Below are 27,435 nucleotides of genomic sequence, written 5' to 3'. Positions count from 1 at the left end.
ATAGATAAATCTTTCTCTAAGTGTCTTCCAGTCCTGTATTTAAAAACACCATATGCCATAATAAAAACATAAGAAATTTATTAAAAGTTGAAGGCAAAAACATAATTTCAAAAACATTTAGACCTATGTCAAGCGTGATAGAGTATGGATGCTTTCTTGAAATTCAAAATCAGATCCAAGAGTATCACTTTCAGAATGTTCTAAAAGATTGAAGTTACTTTTAGTTGTCTTGGATGAAACAGTCACTAATCTACTTTCTTTCTTGACAGAAATGTGGTTTTTCAAAGACTCACTTTTAATTGGTTCATCAACAAAAGAGCTATTTTGCCTGATTCCTTTGCTTTTCCGGTTTACAGGTGAGTCAGAGCAGGAATGCAGGTCCTTTCCAGGCTGTTTCTTAGCAGAGTGTTTTTTGGCATAGTCACCTGTTTTGGTCATTTTCTCTGAAGAAGATCTGCTATTTCTAGACAACTCGTCTTCTTTTCTTTGACTTCCAGTTCCAGAAATCACATCTACTGAAGGAGAACATGTTCTAGCAATGAATTCTTCAAAAGACTCCTTTCGTTGCTCAGTGACTTGGACTCCCAAGTTGTCTTTGGAAGTTTCTAAGGCATCCTGAGTAGAAAGTGGGACATGCAAGGAGTCGAGAGGCAAAGGAATTCTAGCATCACCTGTAATTTTCTGAAACTGGAGGGAAAAACAAAAGAAAATAAGACAAAAAATAAGTAATGAATAAAGCCAATCATTAAAAAGCAGAGTCCAAAACTTCAGTGTTATCCTGTGATCTTATTATTAAGACAGTCAGTTGATTATTCAAAAGATTTTAGAGCCTCTTTATTTCTAATTGCCATGTGATTCCCAACTTCCCAATATCCAAGGCTATGTCCACTATATTTTCAGACTTTTGTGTTTGGGGGTAATTATTATCCATTTCCCTTTCCCTCTCATTAAAAACAATGAGGGAAAATTTTCCCTAAGAAAATTAATTACTTTTCTATTCTCCAGCCACATGTAAGCTGTATCCAATTTGTGACTAGACTGTGATCTCAAGTCTCGGACCCATCCGAGATTGACTGAGACAGGAGATGGGGGCTCCAAGTAAGGTTAGAGGAAAAGCAGACAGTTTTCCCCCTCCCATTCCCGTAACTGGGTGATTAACTATAAAATATTGCCTATCAGTTCTATCTGGATTACTTATTTTTAAAAATTATCTGTATCAGTACTTGTACCTTCATTAGTGTTCCTTCATTGTAAGCTGACTGCATACAAATAGAAACCTAGATGAAATATGAATAGAATAGACATTTGTACAATTTAAAATTTGGAGTATTTTCTCTAATGCATCATTTCTTTCTTCACTGAGGATAGTTTGCTTTAAGTCATAAATTTTCAAAAGAAGTTCCATTTTTCTTATTTAGAACAATACAATATCATAAAATGGGCAAAAGTGTACTAATCTCAGATTTAGAAAGGACCCCAAAGAGGTTTCTAGCTCCCAAGCATGTGAACGGAGACAGATTGTTATTTTCTCCGACTTGGTAACTCCCTTTTTGCTAATCACTCTTAGAATCATTAAGTTCTGTTCTGTTCACTCACTTGGATATTTTGCATTTGTCCTAGGGCATTCTGCTTTGATTCTGTTTTTTCTTCTACAAGTGCCTTTTCTTCTTTAGGTGGACTACAAAGAGTAGAATTCATCTGGGGACGACCTAGTAAATGAAAATCTGACTGGTCTATACCAGCCATTGTGGCAAGCTGCCCGAGCCTGGACAAGAGGAGTAAAGGAAGAAAAGGCAAGGGTTATTATAGATACAAATAGAGCAGCTTAGATTTCCCTGCACCTACAATCAGAAAATACTTCTAAAATCTTAAAAGCCAATATCCTACTCCAGATTACAAGGCTCTAGCTCTCCTAAATTCTTTCCATATTCATGTTCTGGCACCATATCAGATCACTCAATCCTTTAAGCACTCCATCTCCCCCTAGCAATGTGTTACCGTTTGATTTCATCTCCTCACCTATTACCATTTAAACATTGTGTCACCAGCAGCTTCCACATCTATCAGCCACGTCATCCACTATCCCCACATTTATCCCCACAGTTCTTTACCACCTTTCCTACAGTTTCCAAGAATGTGTGTGTCCCTTCCTTCCCAACACCAGCCTATTCACGTACAAAACATTATTCCATCAATTATCAATTTCAGTTTGTTCTTTTGGAATCTTCTTTCAGCAAAATCACCCCAATTGAGAACCACTGATCTATATAGCTATACTGCCCTGCAGATTAGTAACAATTTTTTATGTCTAGGACAAAAATAATTTTAATTCAAATTTATTTAACAAGCAAAATGAATAAAAGGTAGGAAAAGTCCTATGCATTCTGGAATATTTTCACTTAAAATTACCTTCAATTTAGTCTTTACCAAAAACTATACTTATTATTCTAGTAAGTGCCAAAAAATGTATACACATCTTGTATTCATCTTTTGTTATTGGTATATGTTGAGTATTATAATTTTAACACAGTTTTTTCCTTTCTTAAAATGTGTATACGTGTTTTTGGTACACTTTGTCCAGGTTACTCTTTTATAATGGGCTCTCTATTCTACCAAAGCAGGTTTACCATTTTGCATTTCTTTTAAAATTTAATTCCCCATTAAAATAAAAATCAACTACATTACCTATAATTACACACTAATTATGACTATCGAAATGACGAAAATGCTCAACTTCCTCAACAAACTACCATTACAATTGTGAAGACGAAAGCACCATGGGGAGAAACGAACTAACCCAGCATCTTTAAGGAGATCCAAGAAAGCATGGAACTTCTGAAAAGAATTCTCAATGCTGCCCAAAACACCTTCATCATCCAGGATCATGTTTGTCAATGACTGTGCATGAAGGGCTTCAGACAAAGAGAAATTTATATTCCTTAACTGTGCATTTTCATGTTCCAGCTACAAAAGAAGATTGAAAATGTCTGACATGATTTTCTCTCACTGTCATCAAAAGAAAACAATTTTTAAGTAGCAAAACTAAAATGAAACATTTTAAAATGTAGTTAATTTGTAATTAATCTAACTTTCCACCAGTGAAGACAGAGACCCTATCATATAATAATCAAAATCCAGAACTACCCAACAATGTATCCTATATAACACTTAGGTGATATATAAATAAACCAAAGTTATTGTTTTATTAATGATTTTTCAAAAGATCACATTTCTAACTGGTTAAATTCATAATGGATCCTCATTCTGCATTAGAAAATTAGCTGCTTAAGATTTCCCTTAACATAGAAAATGAAATACAGAGTCTGATTTGAACAAAGCATATTACTATTATACTGAATGTTAAGAAAATTAACTTTAGTGAGCAAAATAAATGTGTAAGTTTGAAAGTTCCTAAATCATACCCAATTTATTAACTGTATGTTTACCAATATTCTCCTTGGCTTCTTGAAAGTATTTACTCCCTTGATTCCCCCCATCAATTCATCTAAAACCACACTCTAGTATTTCTCTGAAAGGCCATTTTGTTCATGATGCATTTTTTGCCTTAAATAAGCAGGTACTCAATATTTATTGAATGAGTGTCTGCCAATCCAATATACACTTTCAGAAATTCCTCCCTAAACTTACCTCTTACCTTGTTATTACAAATTATATTTATATAGAACTTTTTATAGTTTATGCCCTTCTTTCATGCACATTAGCCTTATATAGTTCTCATGGTACCTATTTTTCTTTCATTGCATTCTTAGTAGTTTTCTAATACCTTATACTTATCTCTTTATATAAATCACTTTTTTAATACACTGCCAATAGACAGTGTCATGTCTTTTATGTTACTGTATATATACAGTATAAGAATAATATGTGCTTAAATGGAGGCATCACGAACAGAAAATAAGCTAGTCATGCACACACACAGCAAAAAGATTTTTTACATTTTTAAAAACATGCTTTCTGTATGTGTGTATGGTTTAAAATCAAATGAGAATAAAGCCAAAAAGCTCTCAGAAGTACAAGAAAAACTTGTTTACCTCACTGATTCGTTGGTCAGCCTTAAGCCTTATTACTCTTTCCTCCTTTAATTGCTTTAGGCACTCCTCCAGTTTTTCCTAGTGTGAAGAAGTAGAGTAAATATTATAAACAATTCATAGTACAATATCCAAATGCCTTTCCAGGTATAGATCTCATCAAAAATTTAGGGGCAGAGCCAGAATTGAACTCAGATTTCAGGATCACAGTCCACTAATATAACATGCTAGTGAAATTAATTATCAAAGTATATCAAATGAGCATACTAGAGATTTATTTATTTCCTACTCTTTCCAAAACAGATTTGTGGGAGCTCACCATACAAGGCATATGTAAATAATACAGTAAGTCAGAAATAAAAAAATTAAGGCCAAGAAGGGAAAATTCTTTTATTTGTGGGTCCCTTTAATAAAGGAAGTCCCATTAACATACATAATACACTTGAATTACGTAATTGCAGATTCAAATGCATTTTTAAAAAGTAAATACTTTTAAAGCACTTTACTATATGCCAACCACTGTGCTAAGAGTTTCCTGGGTGTTAAATACTTTAATCATCAAACCCTATGAGGAGGGGGCGGCCGAAAGACTCGGTTAGAACATGAGCTCTGGACAACAGGGTCGCCGGTTCGATTCCCACTTGGGCCAATGAGCTGCGCCCTCCACAACTAGACTGAAGACAACCAGTTGCCGCTGAGCTGCCAGAGGGGCAGCTGGATGGTGAGCTCTCAACAACAAGGTCGCCGGTTCAATTCCCACATGGGATGGTGGGCTGCACCCCCTGCAACTAAAGATTGAAAACGGCAACTGGACTTGGAGCTGAGCTGCGCCCTCCACAACTAGATTGAAGGATAATGACTTGGAGCTGATGGGCCCTGGACAAACACATATTCCCCAATAAAAAAAACAAAACAAACCCTATGAGGAAAGAATAACTAACTCCATGTTATTTTACATATAAGAAAACTGAGGCAGAGTAGCACATCCATGGTCACATCATTAATTTAGTAGAGCCATGTTTTAATTCAGGAATTTGGGTGCTATTCCTGTTCACAGAAGTAGTAACCCTCCCATTCACCAAGGTCAATAAAATGGAATGGACACTGGTAAGCTCCCTTATAATTTCCAAGAACTAAGACACTTAGATCCTGAACTAAGGGACACTACTAGAGGTACACAGAATTCTAAGGTAGCCCCTAAGATTCCTACCTGCTGAAATACACAAACCTCCCAGTGATTTAATCAGATGCTAATCTAGGTGCTGCAGTTAAGGGATTCTGCAGATGTAATTAACGTTCATCAAATCAGCTGATCTTAAGATTGGAAAATTATTTTGCATGAATGTGACCTAACCAGAAAGCCCACTAAAAGGGAACAGCTCTTCCTGAAGATTTGTAAGTACAAAAGGGACGAGAGGCAGATTCCCTGTTGCTGGCTCTGAAAAAGTCAAGTATGATCACGTGGCAAGGAATACAAGAAGGAAGCCTCTAGGAGGTAAGACTGTCCCTTGACTGGCTTTTGAGTTGGGCTCCTCTGGAACAAGCCCGCCTCCCGCATTCCACGTGGGGGGCTCTTCCCCAACACACATGTTGGTGTGTCAGCACCAACCATCACCAGCCCTCTTTGTCCCAGCAGGCTTTGCATGAATCTTTTTGTGCATTCACAGCTTTTAACATCTGTCAAAGTTTCAGTCATTCAGCCTCAATGAGGTGTTTGACTACTTGGGAATATTAATCTAGGGTGTTACTCAAGTCAGTTGCCTGTCTTAAGATTTCTGGAGTTCCTGTTATTACAGCTAGGGTTGGCTGTAAGAAACAACTGAGAGAGATGTCAGGAGCTAAAAGCTACATGTGAAAATCAATTCCTATCTTTACATTTGCAGTCCTTGTATCACTATGTCTTCTGCTGGTCCTGATGTAGTCCCCGTCTCTAGAATTCTTTTAAGCATTTTGAAAAAATATTTTTATAGATAAATGCTCAGGTTAACCTAGTGGATGTAACCTTGGAATTTCCATGATTACCACTTAAAGATCAAAAGTATTTTTATACTGTGTGCTTTTTAGTTGTTAGTGATGTGAAAGCAAAAAATGTTTTCTATATTGACACTCCTATTTTACTGGGCATCAAGGAATGTGTGCTTATGCTGGAAACAGACTAAAAGGTATCCTGTTCTTATAGCATGTTAAGTGTTTGTGCAGGTTTGCTTAAAACCCTTTCTGTATAAATCAGTTCATTAGGTTTTCTGTTGGGGTAAGGGCTCTACAATTCCTTCTTCCTGTCAAAGTCTTCCTACCAAGATGGTGTGTTACTGGTCAAGCTCAGCAGGAATAGGAGACAGCAAAGAGCTACTGGTCATCTGTCTCCTTTGATTTAGTACACTGGCTTAGTACGTTTGACAGAACATTATTGACCATAAAATACAGATATCACATCTCTAGAAAGAAGAAAAATAATTCAATTTCCAATGTGTACTTCAGATTTTTTATTTATTTATTTATTTTAGGTAAAAAGAAGCTGTATTGACTTTCCACTTGGATATTTTAAAGGATGAGATACAGGCTATGTGTTTTCCTATACTGACGTTGCAGTTATTAAATACTTCTGTATCATGAAAAAAAAAAAAAAAGCTTGTCTACCGACTGATGGGCAACTTTCCTATCAAAAGGGGGGAACTCTGTCTGACAACTACAGGAACTGAATTATGCCAATAACCTGAAAAAGCATGGAAGTAGATTCTTTCCCAGAGACTCCAGATGATGACACAGTGAATGACATCTTAATTTCAGCTTTATGAGACTGATAAAAGAACCTAGTCATGCCGCTATGCCTGGAGTACTAATCCAAAGAACTGTGAACTAATAAATAGGTGTTATGTTAAGCCACTAAGTTTATAATAACAGAAAATTAATATACTATCCAACTCCCAGATTCATGAACAAAATAAATGATTATTATTTTAAGCCACTGTCTTGGATGGTTTCTTATGCAACCATAAATAAACAGAATACCTATATTTATTAAAACAAGCATATTTTAATATTTTAAAGGCTTTTGAATAATCACTTACACAAGGAATTTCATCTTAAAAGTTTAGTTTACCCCTGCTGTATGTGTTGAGGGGAGGAACTTGATATGCCATCATGGGGAGAGGAAACTGGCACCACTTTCTGGAGAGTAATTTTTAGTACATACCAAACCTAAAGACAGGAATTTAAGCAAATCATCAACGATGTGCGCAAAGATTTATCTGCCAACATGATGTACAGGACTTCTTATAACTAAACCCTAGAAGTAGGCTAAAAACCTCCAAATTGGGATTGATTTAAATAAAAATAACACACCCATATGAAGGGATGCTCTATAAAACTACTAAAAAATGATAACAAGACACCCCACCCAGAATTAATGAATGGTCTCAGGTGTTCCAGATTCAGAATATACCTGTGTGTTTTTCTTGGGAGATTGTCCATTAGCGTTATCAGATTCTCTGATGTAGAAGAGTAGTGACATGACAAAATGTTTTTGATATCTTTTTAAGACAAAAGGGCAGATTAGGTGTGTGTACATGCAGAGGTGGCTTTTATTTCCTTCAATAAGTTTTTCATTGTTTTCAAATATTTGCTCAATGAACAGAAATTTTTTATATGTAGAACATATACTTAATATATAACTTAATAAACAGTCTAATAACTTCACATTCTTTACTGTTTCATTTATTTTTTTATTTATTTATTTTATTTATTTATTTTTTTTTTTGGTTGAGAGCCCACTGGCCCATGTGGGAATCGAACCGGCAGCCTTCGGAGTTAGGAGCACGGAGCTCTAACCGCCTGCGCCACCCGGCCGGCTGCGCCACCCGGCCGGCCCCATCTTTACTGTTTCATTACCAGTTAAAGCCAGCCAAATTTTTAATGAGAAAAAGGAAAAAAAAAATTAAAATTACTCTATTTACAAAATGTTATCAATATTTAAAACTGGTTTCACATACTCTAAACAAATAAGCAAACAAAAACCCCCATCACAACCAGAGAAAGATTAAAATACTTCATTCTTAACTAGTTCTAAACAGCATGTTAAGTGCTAATTATATGAAATAGCTTCTCCCTCTAGTGGAGGGAATTAGAACATAATGTTAAATTTTTATGAAAAAGTGTTCCCTACTTCTACAAAGTAATTCATGTTCCTTAAAAGGAAACATGGGGGCATCTGGATGGCTCAGCTGATTAGGGCAAGAGCTCTGAACAACAGGGTTGGCGGTTCGATTCCCACAAGAGCCAATGAGCCGTGCCCTCCATAAGCAGATTAAAAACAATGAGCTGCCGCTGAGCTCCTGGATGGGGAGCCTGATGGCTCAGTTGGTTAGAGCACAAGCTCTCAACAAGGCTGCTGGTTCAATTCCTGCATGGGATGGTGGGCTGCGCCTCCTGCAACTAAAGATTGAAAATGGTGACTGGACTTGGAGGTGAGCTGTGCCCTCCACAACTTGACTGAAGGACGACTTGGAGCTGATGGGCCCTGGAGAAATACACTGTTCTCCAATAAAATTAAAAAAAAATAAATAAATAAAAGGAAATCAGAAAGTAAAATCACTTGATATTCTATTACTTACATAAGATGAATGATATGGTTTTGGAGTAATTTTTCTTCCTGTCATCTGCTCTCCCCTTCTCCCTTCTACATATTGGTTAGTTAATATTTTCTTGGAACAAACCTCCAGTCATATATCTATATCAAATCTTATGTTCAAATTTTTTCCATTTAACACTGAATCAATCATTTCTCACATAATCATGGGAGAAATACCTTATCTTTCAGTGGGCTACAAAATATCCGATTGACAGGTTTTATCAGTCCGCACTAATTATTCCTTTATGGTTAAACTTTTCAGTATTATAAGACAAAATATCTTTATGCATGCAGGCTTTTTTCCATATTTGGCACACTTTTCATGCAATAAATCAATAAAAATTAGTTTGAGATCAAAGCAAATGAACATTTTTTAAGGCTGAGGTACCTATCTCCAAATTGCTTTCCAAAAGATTTCTGAAGTTTTATACTGCTAATGGCAGTGTACCAGTTGGTATAACCTCTACTATAACCGTTGGCTCTCTTCCTCATTTAAAGTGCAAGATATTTAAGAGAAGGTAGTGCATTTTAAGCATTTATTCCCAGCACCTGTGCCCAGCACAAAGCAGACAGTCAATGAATAACTGCTGAATAAGGAAAAGGCCTGCCAATACAAGATTTATGTGGGTGAAAGAAAGAACGTGTTTGTCTCTAACTGGATAGGTGAAAATTTGCCATCTTCCGTAAATGTGCATTGTTTTTTTGCTCACAATTACTAAATTTCTCTTTTATATTACATTAAAAAAATTCAGATTCACTGGGGCAAAATCCTGGCCCTAACCCTTAGCTATATAACCCTGGACAAGTTCAAAAACTCTCGGTCTCAATTTACTCATCTGTAAAACGGAGATGAGTTCCCACATCATAGGATTCTTGTGAGGATTACATGAATTAATGCACATATAAAACTTAGAAGAGTGCTTGGTACATAGAATATGTTCAATTAATTCCAAATGATGAACATGTGAATGCAAGCAGTAGCGGAGGCTTAGAATGAAGTATAGTTGACACTTGAACGAGGGTTTGAATTGTGTGGTTCTACCTAAAGGCAGATTTTTCAATTGACACGCATAGTTCAAACCTGAATTGTTCATAACTGGTGGGAAACCGCATATGTGGAGGGCTGACTTAAGTTATAGTACTCGGATTTTTGACTACGCAGGCGGTCGGTGGCCCTATCCCCGCGTCATTCAAGGGTCAGATGTAGTCTCATGCCACTGACACACAGAGACAACAATTTCTTGAAGCAGATTTTCAGTTGTAAAATAATATGCATAATGAAATTGCACAGAACAAAACTGTCAGTGTTACAAATAAAAAGATTACCTACTATATAACTACCATTCAAGTCTGTAAGTACTACTTGCCAGTATCTCACAAATCCCTCATATCCTCTCCCCATCATAAGTCCCTCCTCTCCTCTTAGAGTTAAACACCATCCTCATTATCTGACAATCATTTCCTTTACATGCACGCATCCCTAACAATATAGTTTTGCCAACTTTTAACTTTATGTAAAGAGAATCATATTGTATGCAGCCTTATTTATCTGATTTCTTTCACTGAACATTATTTTTAAAAATTCATCCACATTGCTGCCTATAGCTTTAGTTCAGAGGTGTCCAAACACTTTTCAACGTTTTTCCCCAAGGGCCATATGTAGTAAAATACACAAATAGCCGGGCCACTCACTCGAGGTGAAGTACGTATTGCCTCAACTGATTTATTTAAGTAAACTAAATATATTTTTGGAATTTGCTGCGGGGCAATTAAAAATGGATTGTGGGCCTCAGTTGGCTCGCGGGCCGCAGTTTGGACACCCCTGCTCTAGTTCATTTAATCTTATTGCTTTATAGTTCTCCCACTGTAAGAATATACATAATATACTTAATTTTTAACTCTTAATGGACAATTTGGGAGCTGAAAGGGTCCTCAGTGTATCTTGAATCAGCTCTTCCCTAGTTAGTTTCTAACCTTCTTGGTCTTCCCCAACGTCTATAATTGCTTTTAGAAATAGAATCTTCTAGTCAATCTTCATCTAGTCTAGATGAAGGCCATAAATGACAACAAATCTAAAATAAGAATAAATGTGAATTAGATACTTCTACAGTCTGGTCTGTTCCTCTACAACTTAGAATAAACCACTTACATGCCATAAATTGTAGGTGCTCATTTATAAGATGAAAGGGGTAATTAATTCTACATGACTGATAGATTCCTCCCACTGTAATATTTTATAATTTTCTAAGTACTTACCCTAAAATTTCTCTATATTATAATTAATTTTAATTTAAAAACTGAAAAATCTGGCTTTTTTGAAAATCAAATAGTAATCCCTATAGTCCTGTAATAATCGGATAAGGAGTTCTATCTAAATCTGTCGTATTTTATATCAAAAGAAAATCATATTAAATATGTTTTTTAAATTAAATGTGGACTTTGTAGCACAAAAAAAGACAAGGTCCCTCCAAATGATGTTTCCCTTGTTTACTACAAATTATCAACTCTGCGTTAAAGTTGAAATAATGAATACAATATTTTTGAGGTGCAAAAATTTGTTATAAAAATCAATTTTTCTTTTCTATCCATATAAACTGAAGTATGGAATGACATTAGACGTGAAGTTTATTAGGCAATATAATGTAGCTTCTTGAGGTTTTTTTATTTTAGGAAAGGAGAATATCAACATCAAAACTTTTTTACCAACTTTACTTTTGTTAAAAATAAGGTCATAATTTCCTCTTATAGAGAGTTCAGCTAGAAGCGTTAATTTCCTGATCTGTAAAATAAGAGCACTGAATCAACTGACTACTGCATTCAGAATCAATTTCTTAGAGTTTATCTTATGATTGAAGTTCTCCATAAATCTATTATGTTGTATGGTTGTAAGGAAAAGAAAATATTTTACTGATGACATGTTTTGATTTTTACTTCTTAAGAGTTCAAATGTCCATCTTTCACCTTGGTCTAAGCTAAGGAACCATTCAAGGGAATATGACACAGATGGGAGTGGAAAACGGAACCTTTAGGGAAGCTGTCCAGTATTGTAATCAGGCTTCCACCAGATAACAAATATAGTGTGAAAGATAATCTCCTCTATATCTTTAAAGCAGTAACTTTGTACCTGTAATGCTTCTTGTTTTAAACTGGTTTTCTCAGGCTCTTCTGCAACACTTTCTGATGAGTCATCGACCTCTTCGATTTCCGAGGAGGAAGGACTCTCTACTGTCACAGTCACTGGAAAACCTGGTTGCTTAAAGAAAGAAAACAAGGAGTATAAGAAATAACATAAACCAGATACCAAATATTAAAGGACATTTAACAAAAGTGATCCAAGTTATCAAGTTATTATTTATAAATCTCATTCATTGCTCCTTAGTCTAAACCAAGAAACGACAAAGTAAAATGACAGTAACTTATTTTTGCTGGCTACTGTACAGAATTCTGTTACACGTGGTTAGGATTAATATTTGGAGTTGCCCATATTATTAAATATCTTTCCCATAAGCCAAGTGAGAAGCCAGGGTAAACATTTTTTCTCATATGAACTTTATACTGCAGATAACAAATTTATTCTCTATCACAGACTCTATCACAAAGAGTCTAGAAGAAAATGTAGTTTTTAGGAGGAAAATCCATGAATAGGGGACTTATAAAGAATTAGAATATAGCAAGTTAAACATTAGAATTTTAAAAAATAAGTCACGTACACATACACAACTAAAACTGACTCATGAAAAACTTCATCTTCTTATCATCCTTAAGCTAAAACTAGTGTAATAATAATACAACTTTCCTGCTAAGGTTCACTGCCACTGGAATGTTGTTCATTATTTCCAAACATTTAATAGTGGACCTGGTCACAATCCCATAAAAAGTCTACAGATCATAAAGAAGTGTGCTGGTAATACACAACTGCAGAGAAGACAAGTCACTAGGATGTCATTTTGACCACAAGCAGCAAAGCCTACAGTACAGGAAGATCCCAATAGTAGAAGGAGGTGTGCACTCTTCTTCTGGGCACGGAGGGGCAGTACTGACACCCAGGGTGCTCTTCGCTCAATCTCAGTGGTGCTCTTTTACAGTCTCTCAGGATAACTGAGAAGGAGAACCACGATTCATCTGTTACAAGACCATGAGGCAGTATGACAGGGAGCTTGTGTGGTTTTGGTGAGAGAGGAAAAAGTGCTCTGAGAAACCAGAGGCTTTGAGATTTATTGCTTTATTTTGGCTTCAGGATCTGGAACTTACATAGCCCTCAAATACCATTTCTTTAAAGCACAACGATGTTCCTGAATGACAGCTCCATGTATCTGGTCAGAAATGGTAGTCAAGTTAATTTCACTGGGTAACAGCTAATTTATAGGCAGGAGAAATAGCTTCCTTTTTTACAGATAAAATCACAAGGCCCCCAGTGTGCCCTATCCAACTACAAAGTGGCATTGAGAGAGTGACCTGACAACTTTTAAATGAATTATTTTAGGGAGGAAAATGTTTCTTGTAAAATTCTGTTAAGTCTAAAAAGCAAAGAGAATGGTCTTCCACCTTTCCCACTTCAACCCCCTATACATTGTAAATATGATAACTACATACCTGCAACTGATTATATATATCACGAGTTTTGATTAATGGAAAACCCCTAAAGAAATATAAACACAGTAAGTTATATTTTAATGGAAATACATCATCAGTTAACCCCAGTTAATGAAACTTGTCAGGATTGTGTACAATATCCACATAGAATTATGTTTAAAAATAGACAAGTTCAAAATAAGGACCTGGAAGACTCTGCTATGGAGAAAATAGAACAGAATTTAGCAGATTGGCTTTGTGATACCTCTGAACTGCAAGGCACATTCAGTTCCCATGTTCAGAGTGCTTGAGATTTCTTTAACTGGTGATATTAATCATTCTCTAATTTATAGCTCCTTATGACAGGGATGTACTTGAGATTAGTAAGTGTCTCAAGAAGAAGATATAAAACCACAAAATTAATGTGCAGATGAAAAACTAATGTGCAAAGACTGGGGCCTCAGCACTATAGTTTATACAGTAATAATTCACATCACCATTTGCAAAAAAGTAGTCAGTTGTCCAATGGAGACTACAGACAATTTAATGTGAGCAACTGAACAGATATTTTATATAGTATCCACTTCAATTCCTATTTAACATAAATTTTCTGTTTTCTTAAGCAATTGTCAATCCCCAATTTCTTGAATACCACCAAGTAAGTCGTGTGAAACTAATCTATAGCAATCTAATTCACTAGCAAGCGTAAAATTATATAGTTCAACACTTTTAAAGGACTTTTACACTTCTATGACAAAAATTACTATGAATAGCTATCTCCTAGGTAAGCAATCAGCTAAAACTAGTTAAGTCTAAGTCTTAAGTCGCTTCACGAAAATGAGTTATGCCAGTTGGCTGAGTTAGATTAAGTCTAATCCATACCTTCTCATCCATTCTGCACTAAACTCTTTCCCATGCTTAAAATGTTTTCCCCCCTTTCCTACACATCCAAATTCCTACTTCTGTGCTGCAGGACATGGCTCAACCACCCTCTTTGATGAAACCTTTCTTATCTGCACGATTAGAGATAATTTTACTCTCCTCTTGCCTCTCACAGGGTTGAATCTATTGTGACACTCAAATAACTTTAAGCTCCAAAATAAAGAATTCTGAATGACTAAAGATAGGGAGTAAAAATACTCTTACCTGTTCCTTTTTGCACGTTCTGCAGTACGCCATGGCAGGAAACCAGACACACCAGGAGGTAAAGGTTTAGGAGAATATTCTTTACCATGGGACTGTTTTCTTCCATTAGTTACAGGCTTCTTTGTAGCCAATCCTAAATTTGAGAAAGCATTAAAAGAAAGACTCAAGATGCACTAAAGGTCGACAGAGCAATTATCACATGTGCACACTTTTAAAAGAATACAAATAGGCACTTGACAACGGTGTCAAAGCCATTAAAGACAGGATCATTTTGTAAAAATGTTTTGACATAGGCAGCAATGTCTAAAAAGTCTCTACAGTAACAAGTTATCATTTTAACTAAAATACAATTATATGAGATGTGCAGAATATGCACAAGTAAATAAATATATCCCGAGGAATGAAAAATTATACATGATACATTATGTATCATGTAGAAATATTCAGTTTACTGAATCTCAGAATACATTGGGCATTTTTGAATCTCAAGAATAGAGAATCACAGGTACACCCATGACTCCCGACAAACAGAATTTTCTGAATTAGACCAAAATTTCAATTTAAGATTAATTTTTCTATATAAAAACTATCAAAGTTATGAGGTTGAAAGTTGCTGGGTGGTAGGTGAGTCAATATTACTCTCCTATAAGTCTGCTGGTCTTTATTGCACATTTGATTTCATATAGAAAACACAAAAGAAACAAAACCCACTGGACAAAAGAGCAAAATGTGGGCATTTATCCTACATTTCAATACTAAAGAGTCAAGTATCTTCATATGAAATATTTGGTAGCAAAAACTACCCTATATGTTAATACATTATTTAGAATAAACCATATGTTAAAATTCATATTTAAATATTTTCTATGTTACTGAAAACAATATAGGTTTGTAAAAATGGTTATATTTATCCTTCAAATCTATATTACTATAGAAGATCTACTTTAGCAGCATTAGGATGGCATGGAAAATAAATATTTCATATAGTGTAGCTCATTGATAACCTTAATATGATTCTTTGTTATTTCTCTGGATAAATTTACATGCCTCTTAAATATACTGGAGTACGGTTCATGTTATGCTATTAAATTTTTGTTAATTATCCTCTAGCAAAGAATGTTTGTATGTAGTTTGTATATGTATACCTTTTTCTTTACTTTCAGAAACTAATGCAAATATATCTGTAATTAAAACCAAAAGAATTTATCTTGTTAGGAGACAAAAAAAATTCTAATAAAAGTTCCATTTTCTTTTTGTACACATCATTACAATATGAATGTGACACAATTCACACAATTATTTAACCCCTAAACTTACCTGGATCTATCTATGTAGCCAGGTACTGATTTGGCTTACCTCTATGTCTCCAAATAACTGAGGCAAATACAAAAAAAAAAAAGCCCAAGAAATAAAATAAAATTACTCTTAAAATAGCTCAGTGAGCTCGTAAACTTGTCATATTTCCACTTTGTTTAATCACGCTAAGTAAGAAAAAACATTTTTGCTTTATTTTCATTACATGATGCCTTGTTACATACCAGCAGGTACTAAAATTATAGAATTCCTAACTTGTTTTATATACATATATATATTTATATATATATGTATATTTTTATTTCTATTATGTCAAACCCCCATATTAGACACTTTGAGAATGCTTTATACATGACATCAACTTTTAATAATAATAATTAGTGTGCCATTACAAACTCAACTTCTTTGTATGTATTATCTGACTACTAAAATATCATTGCTTTGAAATAAAAATTGGTATGCAAATTGTAAGATTTCGATTTAATAAACACACTTAACAACTACTACTTAATACATTATTGACCAAACAAGTTGATTAATGGAGAATCAAAACCACAAGTTTTAATAGTAAAAAAAGAAGTTGTATTTATGAAGACGTTTACAATAGCATTTAAAAAAATGATTTGATATTTAGGTTTATTTCCAATTTTTCACTAATTTAGAAAATTAACCAATCAACTCAATGAAATCTTGTAAATGCAGTAAAAAGTACAAATACAAATCACATAAAATTTTAATGTAACATACAGTGAAAAAAGCATAGTCAATTATATTTAAGCAACGTGGTATTATGTTTATAGACAATAGGAGGGAAAAAAATGTAAACGTTGCTTCATGGGATAATGAAATTAGAGGTGCTTTCTATTTTTATTTCTATTGTTATACTAATATAGTATCTTTATAAAACCTAAACAAAAATCTTCAAACATATGTAAAAAGAAAAATTGTGGTAAAATAGATATAACATGAAATTTACCATCTTAATCATTTTTTAAGTGTATAGCTCAGTGGTATTAAGTCAAACAACAATTTTTAGAAATTTCAGATAGCAGCTACATAAAAGATTATTGTTAACTATTTGGTGATCTTCATGTATCTGGTATATAACTAAAGAACTGCAAACATTTTTCAGGGAAACTGATTGATTATAAACCTAAAAAAATGTGTTTTGCTTCCTTTATATTAAACCTTATGTTTTACTGTTTCAAAATTTATATTTACTCACAAGAAAGGGTGAGGTTCATATTAGATTTGGTCTAATTCCACTCTGCCATTCATTCTTATCACAGAAAAGAAAAAGAAGGTAATTGTGACTAAAGATAATGTGTTCTAAAAAATAAAAGTTAAAGTCTCTTTAGAAACAATATAAAAATATCAATTGAACTAGATTATACCAAATTTACATATTCAGGAGAATGTGAAACTTACACCATTGGTTGTTAAAGGGTTTTATAAAGATTTTTTAAAATTACATTTGGCCACAAAATTATAGGCTTAAATTTTAAAATTCTGGGTTACCTATTATTTGGAAAATTAAATATACATTATAGCAAACATTTACAATTTCTTTTTCTAGTGTTCTATCTAGGGTCAATAAACTTGTTTGCAGAGTTCTTTCATAAGGACTACACATTACGTTTCTTATTTTATCATTAAAAGAAGCAAGGTGCTATCTGATTAAATAACTGTAGGTGGGAATATACAAGGAAGAAGGGAATAAGGGAGGGAAAAGGAACTGGAAAGAAATTTTGTTTCTTATAGCACAGAAGGATAATTCTTTATTTAAAAAAAAATCATCACTCAAAAGCACCACTGCTATAACTGTCATCAAAACACACCCCAAATTCCAACTGCAAAGTATTAGAAGTAATCATCAACCAGGAAATATATTCAAAGTAATGAACTTTTTATGAGACAATAAAGTAGGTTAATTAAAAAAATATATATAAAAATATTAGTATCTCTTTCTTAAATTTATTATTTCTACATTCTACAAATTCTCATAATCTGTATCAGAACAATTATATTCCTTCTAATATGCATACTTAATACTGGTTGTTACCATCAACGTATCATACAATGAGATTTTAATTTTAGCATATCGAAACACATAAAAGGCATAAATTCTAGTAGCATTAAAAAGCCAAAATAGAAGGAGTTACCAATTCTAATAGTAGCTTTTCCTTTTCGACCACTTCCCAGAATTATAGTTCTCTTTTTCTGTCTAGCAGTTTTAAATGGTTCCTTCACTGATGGAGAAGTTATCCACTGATACTGGAAAAGAAATAATAAAGACTCTATTTTTGATAAAGCTAACTTATGAGGGTTTGGTCTTAATTGGAAATTATTACGATATTTTAAGTTAAAAGGTTTGCAATCTGCATTTTTGGGACCCCAAATTAAAAATACACACAATATTTTCAAAAACAGAAAAGCCATTTAATTTGACTAAAAACTTGAAAGTACCTTGATAATTTTATTTTATTAGAAAAAAGAAGAAAAACAATCGATAGAAGAGAAATTCCTAGAGAACTAAAATATGTTATACCTCTGACGTGGCACTCCTTCCATTCTGGAGAACTTTTTTGGTAACTGCTTTCATCACAGAATGATCTAAAGTAAAATAAATTGAAATTATAGTAATTGTTCCCTAACAAGTGGCTACTCCCATTTAAAAACAAAAGCCAAACAAGACTTTGTATTAAAAAACTATAAGATTAGTAAAGTAAACACATTAGGTTTTAAAAATTGTCAATACATGAACAAATTCTTTTTGTTTAGCTATTTGTTAATCAATTAAAAAAAATGTGCAGACATACCAACAAGTGGATTTTTTCTTATATCCAGAATAACCAGAGTTCTGTTGGTTTCAAGGGCTTTCAGTAAAGACTTTGCTCCTTCATTGGTGAGGCCACACTGCTGCAGGTCAAGAGCTATTGATGAAAGACAAGCGGTCACTTGCCAACCCTAGACAGATTTAATGTATAGACAACTCTCACTTATTCATGTGTGGAAGATTCCTTCGCAAGACTAGTCATAGCAGGTTTTTAATATTATGTACTGAAAAAAAGTTTTAAAAAGTATATGCACATACATAATGCAAAATTCAATAAAAAACTTCTTGGATATGCCATAATTATCCTGCCTTTAGTACCAATAAATCACCAAACATTTTACAATTAAAGTTGAAGAATAACTCTACAAAATCTATGAATGAAAAACATCACAAAATAAATTCCATTTCTTAATTAGCAAGAATGCTAGTGGCAGTGTCAATTTGACAGGCAGAAATTGGGTGGAGCAAAGAAATCGCACTGTATTCTTCTGATCATGATCTTGAGCTCCAAATCATTGCGTTTTGTTTTTTTTTAATTAAAGTTTATTGGGTGACAATTGTTATTCCAAATCATTTTTGAAACTAGTGAAAAGGGAAAAACAAAGTAGAAGAAATATAATACAACTGTTAGTTTTAGGAAAAAGGCAAAGAAAAGAAGTCTCAGAGGATGCAAACATGACAAATGCAAAGAATGTGTAAATATGTGCTAAATACACCGAAAGCCTCTATATGCTAAAAGCCTATTATGAAAGAATGATGGTCAAGAAGAACTCTCTCCTGGTAAAAGGTCAGATAAAGAACAGAACAAATGATCATGAATGCTAGTAGTTCTGAGGCTGAACAATCTACTCATTTAAACCAAAGGGACCATCACGAAAACACTGGTGTAAAAATTATTACATAAGAGGAAATTATCATGTGAGCCTTTTAAAAAAAGTATTGCGTTTACTATTACATTGAAATAACTGGAGTCTTTCAAAACCTCATGACACACAAAAATAGCAAGTCAGATACGATGTAACTCTTACAAACCCTTACCACAGAAGAACAGACACAGGATATAATTAACCACCTAGCCAAATTAATAAACATAGCCAGTAAATCTCTCTAGTAAATCAAATGAATACAGGTCAAAACAATAAAATGTGACTGCTCAGCTATCAGATTAGGCTAACATCATACAACAAAAAAGCCTTTAAAATGTGTATACCCTTTAGACTCAGCAACTCTGAGAATTTAACCAAAGTATACAATTAGAGATGTAGGCAAGGATGTGTATCACAGTACTGTTTAGAGCAGTGAAAAACTGGAAATAGCTTATGTATCCAACAAGAACGAATAAGCTAAGTATACTAGGGCATATTCATATAATGGAACTCTTCAACAGTCACTAAAAATGATGTGACTTGTTAAGATGCTCCTCCTATCATAAGTGAAAAATATTATAACCCCACTTATGTTAAAAAAGGGCAAGGATATTCATTTTTGTAGTTTTACAGTTTTTAACGTGACACAAGCCAGTATTTGTGAGGGTGCAGGCCTCAGACACACAGTTAGGGTGGACGATAAATTGGCACAGCATTTCTGGCCAGCAATTTGGCAACATACATCCAAATTCTGAAAAATATGTCACACTCAGTCATTCTACTTTCAATAACTTATTCTACAGAAGTAATCCCAATGGACACAGAGATGAATATAGAAGGGTTCACTACACGTTTCCTCACTACATGTTTCCGAGAGGGAAAAGCACAACCTGTCTAACACTAACTGCAAAGAATTGATAAACTATTGCACATCAATATAATGGAGTATCACATGATACAACATTAAGTGAAAAAGCAGGGCTATGAAATACTAAGTATACTACGATTCCATTTTCGTGATTTCTAAGTGTATAAATATATTTATAGAAAAACAGACTAAAAATGCTTACACTAAAGTGAACAGAAATTATGTCTGGGTATTAAGATTATGAGTAATTTTTTCTTGTTACTTTGTATTCTCTATAAAGAATATATGCAACTCTTAAATACAGTTTAAAAGCATAATAAAAGCTATGGGAAAGAATGAGGCTTTTTACAGAAATTCCTATGACAACAGTATCAAGCCAAAAACTAATATTTAATATTAAAAAATTCAATATTTTCAATTTTATAATATACCTCTAAGCCATAAATCCTCACTAAGAGATTCTGCAAAAGCACTTGCACCAAAGTCACCAATGAGTGTGTTGCAATTCAAAGTGACGCGCCTCAGGCCAGCCATACAGTCAAGATCAGGTCTCCGGTAACGAAGACTCTCAGCCCAGGTTTCCTCATGTCTTCTCATGGTCTGATACTTCAAAGGTTAAATAAGAAGAAAATAAGATGCTTAAATAAGGAAACAGGGAATGCCAGGAGAGTCGACTGGAGAGATTAAACAGTTGATTGTGGTTTAAGAGTCCAGTGACCCAGATTCCAGTCTGCCAGTGATTAATTAGATATAGCCACTGGGATGACCTTTTGCTGATTAGTTACGTAAACTTTGACAACTCAATTACGTTCTATGAATTTTATTCTCTTTATCTGCCAAGTCAGGGAATTGGTTCTATCAATGATAAATTCTATCATTGCTGAGGCTCTAATTTCTATCATTCTGTCTTCCAGTGGTCTCCAAACTTGATTGGATATCCTACCAGGAAACTTTTTTTTCACGAGTATCTTATTTATTAATACATACATGAAATTCTGTGCATATATTTTATGTACACTGTAAACAACACAGATATTTTTAAATGATACAAAAACAAATATAGAGGTTCCAAAATTTTTGTCTTTTAACCCAGTGAATCTCACATACTACTTAGGCTATGCACACCAATTTCAGAGACCTGGAATATGCAAAGCCAGTTTGAAATGCCTTAGAAAACTGATGGTTTGATTTTTAACCACGGGTATTGTCAGAAAGACATATTCAGTTCTCTATATTCGTAAAATAAATTTTGGTAGCAAGGAACACTGACTTTAAAAGAAAAAAAATCTTACATTCTTGAACAAGACTCGAAGTTCCTGTGACAATCTGAAGGAAAATCATTAGATTATTCCTTATTACTAAAGCAACAAGAGGAAATAACACAAACACTTACATAGTGCTTATTGTGTGCCAGGCACTATTTTATACAAATTAGTTCATTTAATCACATAATGAGGAACAGAGGTTAAGTAACTTGTCTGTCCATGGTCAAAAGCAATGAAATAGGAGAGCTGGAATTAAAACCTAGGTCATTTGGTTTCAGAATCCTTGCTCTTGAATGTTTTGTTTACCAAGGGTCAATGGACTTGCTCTGGACAGCACAAAGGTAAATTTTTCAGCTTTGTGGGCCATATAGATTCTGAGGCAACTACTCAACTCAGGGTGAAAGTAGCCATAGTTACTATGTAAATAAATGGGCGTGGCTGTTCCAAACAAACCTTTCATTTATAAAAACAAGCGATGGGCTGGATTTGGCTGACTGGCCATAGTCTCCTCATCCCTGATCTGTACCATCAAACTATTAAAAAGGCTTTATGTTCAATTATTAAGCAAATTTAGGCCTACATATAGTAGTTATAACCATTGTAAAGTTAAGACATTATTTTACAAACTATATTTACAAAATGCTAATATAGTGATTTTTATTAGTTTATAAATTACAGCAGTTAACATATTTGATGCATTTAAGTCTTTTGAAGGCTTAATAGCATAAATTTTCTTCACAATATCACAGTAAATGTTTTCAATAACTAAAAATACATGAAAATATTATTTACAATGTATTATACATTAAGTCTCTGATTTCAAAGATTAAGTGGACTACCGTTAATAAATGGTAGAACCGCAAACTGAAAACTGGTCATATCTTTCAACAAAACTAAAACTGCAATCACATGTATCAAAAAACAGAAATAACTGCCATATTGTATCAATATAGTAATGTGCTTCAATCACATACTATGTTTTCATGAAAGTTTAAACATAAATCACCTTTAAGATCTTGGCCATGTGATCTGCTCCCTGCCATGTCAGATTACACCCCGTGAAGTTTACTGTCTTAAGAGTAACAGAGTTCTTTACACCTTGACAAATAACTTAAAAAAAAACAAGAAACACACACACATACAGTTAGATGAAGAACCTATACAGTTTGGCCAAACTTGATTTACTCGCTTTTCATGAGTCTATTGGAGGTTTATAGCTGTACTCTAAAAAAATCATTATCTACAATCTTCCCAGACAACGGATGGATAGGTACATTCTAAAATATGTCAGTAACAAAGTGTTATTCCAGTTTATAGCAACAGTTTAATTCTATTTAGATGCTAAATTGACCTCTAAATATTGCAACCTTTATCTCTAACCACTCAGTATTGTCTATCTTTTGAGACATAAGAAACCTAAACAGCATACGAGTCTTCCTATTTTTGTTTCCTATAATCTCATTTTGATTATCAATCAACGATTTAATGTCAACTATAAACCCAGAATTTTATTAGGTGCTATGCAATATACCAGACCGATCGATGTAAGACAGAGGGTCTCAAACTCTGTTCCCTCAAATTGAAATGCGGACTTCCTTACCCCTCCAGACCACGACTGGAAAACAGTGAACACACCAATTCTTCATGGCCCCAGTTAATAGTCACCTTCTCTGTGATTACTTCCATGATACACCCCCACCAAAACCACTGAGTTTAATGGACTTTTATATGCTCTCATAGCACTTTACATATACTTCTTATTTTAGCACATACCACAGTGCATTATAATTATGATTACATATAGGTCTTTTAACTATTTAATGATGATGGTATTTTTCTCTTTACATCTTATTATTTCACTTCCCATAATATTTCTTGAAGAGAAACCATAAAAAGAACAAACACAAAAAAACAGAAAATGCAAAATATTATATATGTGTCTTATAGCTTAACACAACCTTAAGTAAAATTAATTCTGAAAGTATAGAGCATGAGAAACTTTCATGGTACAAGTGAGACTGGACCAAGGTTTGAGCAGGCACAGGATACAATTTAGATAGAGGCAGCACCGAGAAAAGGTCCAGATAGGAATTAACGTGGTCTGTAGGGAATCATGAGGCCAGAGTGATGGGAAGAGACTTAAACAAGATTGAAACTCACTTTCTAAACCTCCATCTCCAATTGGACAATTTGCAAGAGACAGGTGCACCAAAGCAGCTGATTTATTCAATCCCTTTAATGGGGAGAAAAGGTTAAAAAAATTATTGGTTTAGTTTCCCCAAAACGCAACTATCAAATGTTCTCAGGACACAATGAAGAAGGCTTACTTTTGTTAAAATAGTTAAGTCTCTCTCTCTCAGAACTAGTCCATTTAACTCCAGATTCTTTAGAGCACTTGATGCACTTAAACAGCATTTAAGAGCTTTACACAGCTGGAAGGTCACATCTTTGTTTCTTATAGCAGGAACACGACTTTTACAAACTTTATTTCTGTCAGAACCTAAAGAAAAATTATTGTGATGTTAGTGATTTTAATCATACATTTTATCATCATTAAAAAGCATCTGCTCTGTGCTAAGGCATAGAAATAATTACTCTTAAAAGTTCTCTTTAAGGAGGGACACACGTAAACTCAAAACTTCAACCACATGAGATATAAAACATAAACTATGTGCGTAGACATTCCCATGGAAGCTTAAAGTTATATTTCAGTGATGGCTTCAAGATAACTCTGAAGTTGAATCTAGAAAGATGACAATGGCTACAAAGTCAGAGTGAGAGGTGCATTAACTGCAGAGGGAGCATAAGTGCAGACTTCCAAACCTGACACCTGCCGGACTCTGGCAATATTGCAGGTGGGGATGAACAAAGGCCAGGTGTGCAAGAGGGAGAAGAGACAGAAATTAAAATAGAATGGTTGGCTGAAGCAAGCTTGGGAGAGAGTATGGCCTTTATCCCACAAGTGATGAGGACCAGGGCTACTATTGAAACAGTTTCCTCTGAAGGGTAGAAAAAAGTGCTCCTGTGCTATAATAACAACTAGTTAGATAAAGGGATTAGAAAAAACAACCCTTCCTCAGGGCCAACTAGCCCCCAGAGACTTGGCAGAGCACAGCTCCAATTTCATACCTTTGTGCACAACACAAGCTGAGCGCACCAACATGCATTAATCCTGTGGGAGTGGGCCATTATAAGCATTATTTTAAGCATATCTTTTCGTTTCAGACATCACTGAAGACGAGTAGGCAGATGAATTGAGAGAAACTGAGCTCAGGGGCAGCAAAACCAGCTAGAAGCTTCTGCAATAGTCCATGTAAAATGTAATTAAGGATGAACAAATCTAGGACGTTAAAATCTACAACCTAGACCCACTGGACGCAAGCAATAAAGAAGGTTCAGTGAAGGAACTCTGAAGAGAATGGTCTCTGCAATACATTTTTCTTACATTCAATGTAAAATATTAAGCAAGATTAAGTACAGTGGCCTTGACTCTAAGGTCCCTTCAAACTGGAATTTCTTTTGATTTCTAAGTTATTACGTTGCTTAAGTCAAGTCGCTTCAGAGGCAGAGAACAGTTCCTATACCTGAATGAGAGACAGAGAATAACCTGAATAAGCTGTTTCTCTTATGTAGGTGATGAGTTGAACTGTCCTTGCAGGAGAGATTAACATATGGCACAAACCCCAGAGCCTAGAAAAGGGCCAGGCACATGACAAGTGTTCAGGTTTTTAAAAATAAATCAGTAATTATTTCCTTTTCTAGATCTTCACACCCTCCCTGTCTGTTGGCTCCTTTTTCTCAGCTGATAAACAATTCAAGTGTGTCTAACTAAAAAAAGCATTCAGACCTAGATTTTCTGGATCTTCTTTGTGGATCACCTCAGTCCACTCCCATGTTTTCAAACCCATCCTCCCATAGAGCCCAAATCTGTACCCTGGGCTAGACCTGTCTAGCAGACACGTTTGGATGTCCCACAGCATCAGATACAAAGATCCTCTCCCCATTCCCAACCCCTTTCCACTGTGTTCTGTTCTGCATGTCACAGATGAAGTGCTGCTTTAAACTGTCACTCAAGCTTGCTGTTCTCCCTCTTCTATTCTGTCTTTTGATCCCTGTAACCCAGTCCTCCCTACCTGTACCTTTATTGGGGACCTTAGATTACAAGTTGCCCTCCTCCCCATCAACTGCCTTCCATTATGAATGTGAGCTTCCAAATCAAAAGTCCATCTCATCATCTTTGAGTGGTTCCCATAGCCTAGAGGACAAACATCCAATCTTTTGACAGGACAAACAAGGCCTCTTCCTGTTTGGTCCTCACCAGGTTTCTAGTCTCAACCCTCACTTCTTTCTCAAACCTGAAGTTCTAGTTCTGTACCTTAGTTTTGCCATATTATCCTTATATTTCTCAAACTTTGACACAAGCAGCTCCCTCCTGCCATCTGAGTAGCTTCTACATTCTTAGAATGGATGGCACCTCCTCCAGGAAGCCTTCCCTGAAACTTCTCTTCAAATACTCTGTCTCTGCAGCACGGTAACTCACTTCTTCCAGCGTACCAACTACGGTGCTTGTGTTCACTTGCAGCCTCCCCCAGGAGAAAGGGAGATCCTCTAGGGCCGGAGCCTTGTCTGCAGCAGTGCTTGGTGCTGACTGAGCTCACTCAAGTGCCAGGATCCTTTATACGCATAATCTGCAAATTCTAAGAACCCATGGAAAAAGTGGTTTTTAATGCCATTTTACAAGTGTGGTGGCTGTCGTTCAAAAGGAACCTGTCCAGGTCAGAGTGCAAGCCCTGGAATTCAAACCGTAGGCTGCATTCACACCTATGCTCTTTCCACTATGTAATGCTACTATTCAAACATTTTTTCCCCCAACAGATCTCTGTCTTAAAATGAAGTGAAAGTGTGGGATGTACCAATTTCCTAATCGCTTTGTTCTACATTAGGCAAAGTCATTCAATAAAATAGGTAACGTCTGCGGAAAGCTTAATGATGTCCCGAACTGTGCTAAGTGCTCTCTACAAGCATTAACTCGGCGAATCCCTGCAATGACAGCAAAGAATGGGTCACCCCGTGAAGCCCATGTTACAGTTAAGAAAAGAGACCCAGAGGCTTTCAGGGACTTGCCCAGAGTCACCGAGCTGGTGAGCCGCCTAGGCCGCACGCACCGTCCCCGGGATACACACCCCGACGCCGGGCGCCCGTTCCAGCGCCCAGGTGCCACCTGGCACCGTTTAAAGCCCCGCTTCACGGCCCCAACACGAGGGCCACTGGAAGCTGGAGCTACAAACCTATTTCGGGAAGCCGCGGCTGGAAGAAGCTTTTGATGGAGACCAGGGGCAGGTCTTTATTCATCTTGAGCGCGCTCAGGAGCGGCGCCCAGTCCACCGAGCGGAGGCGGTCGGCGTTCAAGTCCAGCACGCCCTCCCGCAGGCAGGCGCGCACGGCGGGCAGCGGCACCGAGTCCTGCAGCGCGCACAGGTACTCATAGTGGGAGAAGAAGTCGGCCGCGCTGTCGCGGCGCAGCTTCACCGAGTCGATCATGGCCAGAGCGCGGCCTCGGAGGACGCCGGCGGTGGGGGCGAAACCCGCACGCGCCTGCAACTCCAGGTCGCTGCCTGGCCCCTCGGACGCCCACAGCTCAGCGGCTGCGGCACGGACCGTGTGCGGGAGCAGTGGCTCGGCCCGCACACGCAGGGCCCGGGGCCCGAGCTAGGCCGCCCCTCCGCCCCGCGCTCGCGCGCCAACCCCCGCTCCGCGGCGCCGGCCGTTGGCGCCCGCCTCATCACTCTCCGCAGCGCGGGGCTGCGTTTCAAGCCGGCGGGCGGATGCCCGCGGGGGCGGTGCGCATGCCCGCGGGGGCGGTGCGCCCGTGCGTCAGCGCGCTCGCCGTGC

General features: G+C 35.9%; 1 protein-coding gene across 8 annotated transcripts; it reads right to left on the bottom strand.

The window, feature by feature from the left end:
* Nucleotides 1-53: 53 nt before the first annotated feature.
* Nucleotides 54-27,435, bottom strand: CEP78 (centrosomal protein 78). 8 transcript variants are annotated; one of them, XM_081067823.1, is made up of 17 exons: nucleotides 26,832-27,327; nucleotides 23,871-24,043; nucleotides 23,704-23,776; nucleotides 22,550-22,653; nucleotides 20,710-20,884; nucleotides 18,528-18,641; nucleotides 18,257-18,321; nucleotides 17,871-17,982; nucleotides 15,751-15,768; nucleotides 14,395-14,527; nucleotides 13,270-13,315; nucleotides 11,801-11,929; nucleotides 4,053-4,130; nucleotides 2,798-2,964; nucleotides 1,597-1,765; nucleotides 1,230-1,277; nucleotides 54-687 (listed from the first exon to the last, which is right to left on the bottom strand). In XM_081067823.1, exons 1-17 carry the CDS (start codon nucleotides 27,082-27,084, stop codon nucleotides 124-126), a joined length of 2,421 nt encoding a protein of 806 aa, XP_080923949.1. In that variant the 5' UTR covers nucleotides 27,085-27,327; the 3' UTR covers nucleotides 54-123. The 8 variants fall into 8 exon arrangements, with proteins under 8 accessions (XP_080923949.1, XP_080923950.1, XP_080923951.1 ...); XM_081067824.1 differs by lacking the exon at nucleotides 15,751-15,768 and having other exon boundaries at nucleotides 26,832-27,419; XM_081067825.1 differs by lacking the exons at nucleotides 1,230-1,277; nucleotides 15,751-15,768 and having other exon boundaries at nucleotides 26,832-27,419.

Source organism: Rhinolophus hipposideros, assembly GCF_964194185.1.
Source record: "Rhinolophus hipposideros genome assembly, chromosome: 11".
Taxonomy (NCBI): Eukaryota; Metazoa; Chordata; class Mammalia; order Chiroptera; family Rhinolophidae; genus Rhinolophus; species Rhinolophus hipposideros.
The sequence above is the reverse complement of the archived record's forward strand: the minus strand, read 5'-3'. Positions and strand labels throughout refer to the sequence as shown.

Bases quoted from the DNA above. Each gene is read 5' to 3' on its own strand.
- CEP78 (XM_081067823.1), bottom strand. From the start codon at position 27,084: ATGATCGACTCGGTGAAGCTGCGCCGCGACAGCGCGGCCGACTTCTTC. The intron at 2,965-4,052 runs GTAAACAAGTTT...CTTCTTTTGTAG, and splicing joins CTGACCAACGAATCAGTGAG to CTGGAACATGAAAATGCACA. The intron at 1,278-1,596 runs GTGAGTGAACAG...TATTTCATCTAG, and splicing joins GACAAATGCAAAATATCCAA to GTTTCTATTTGTATGCAGTC.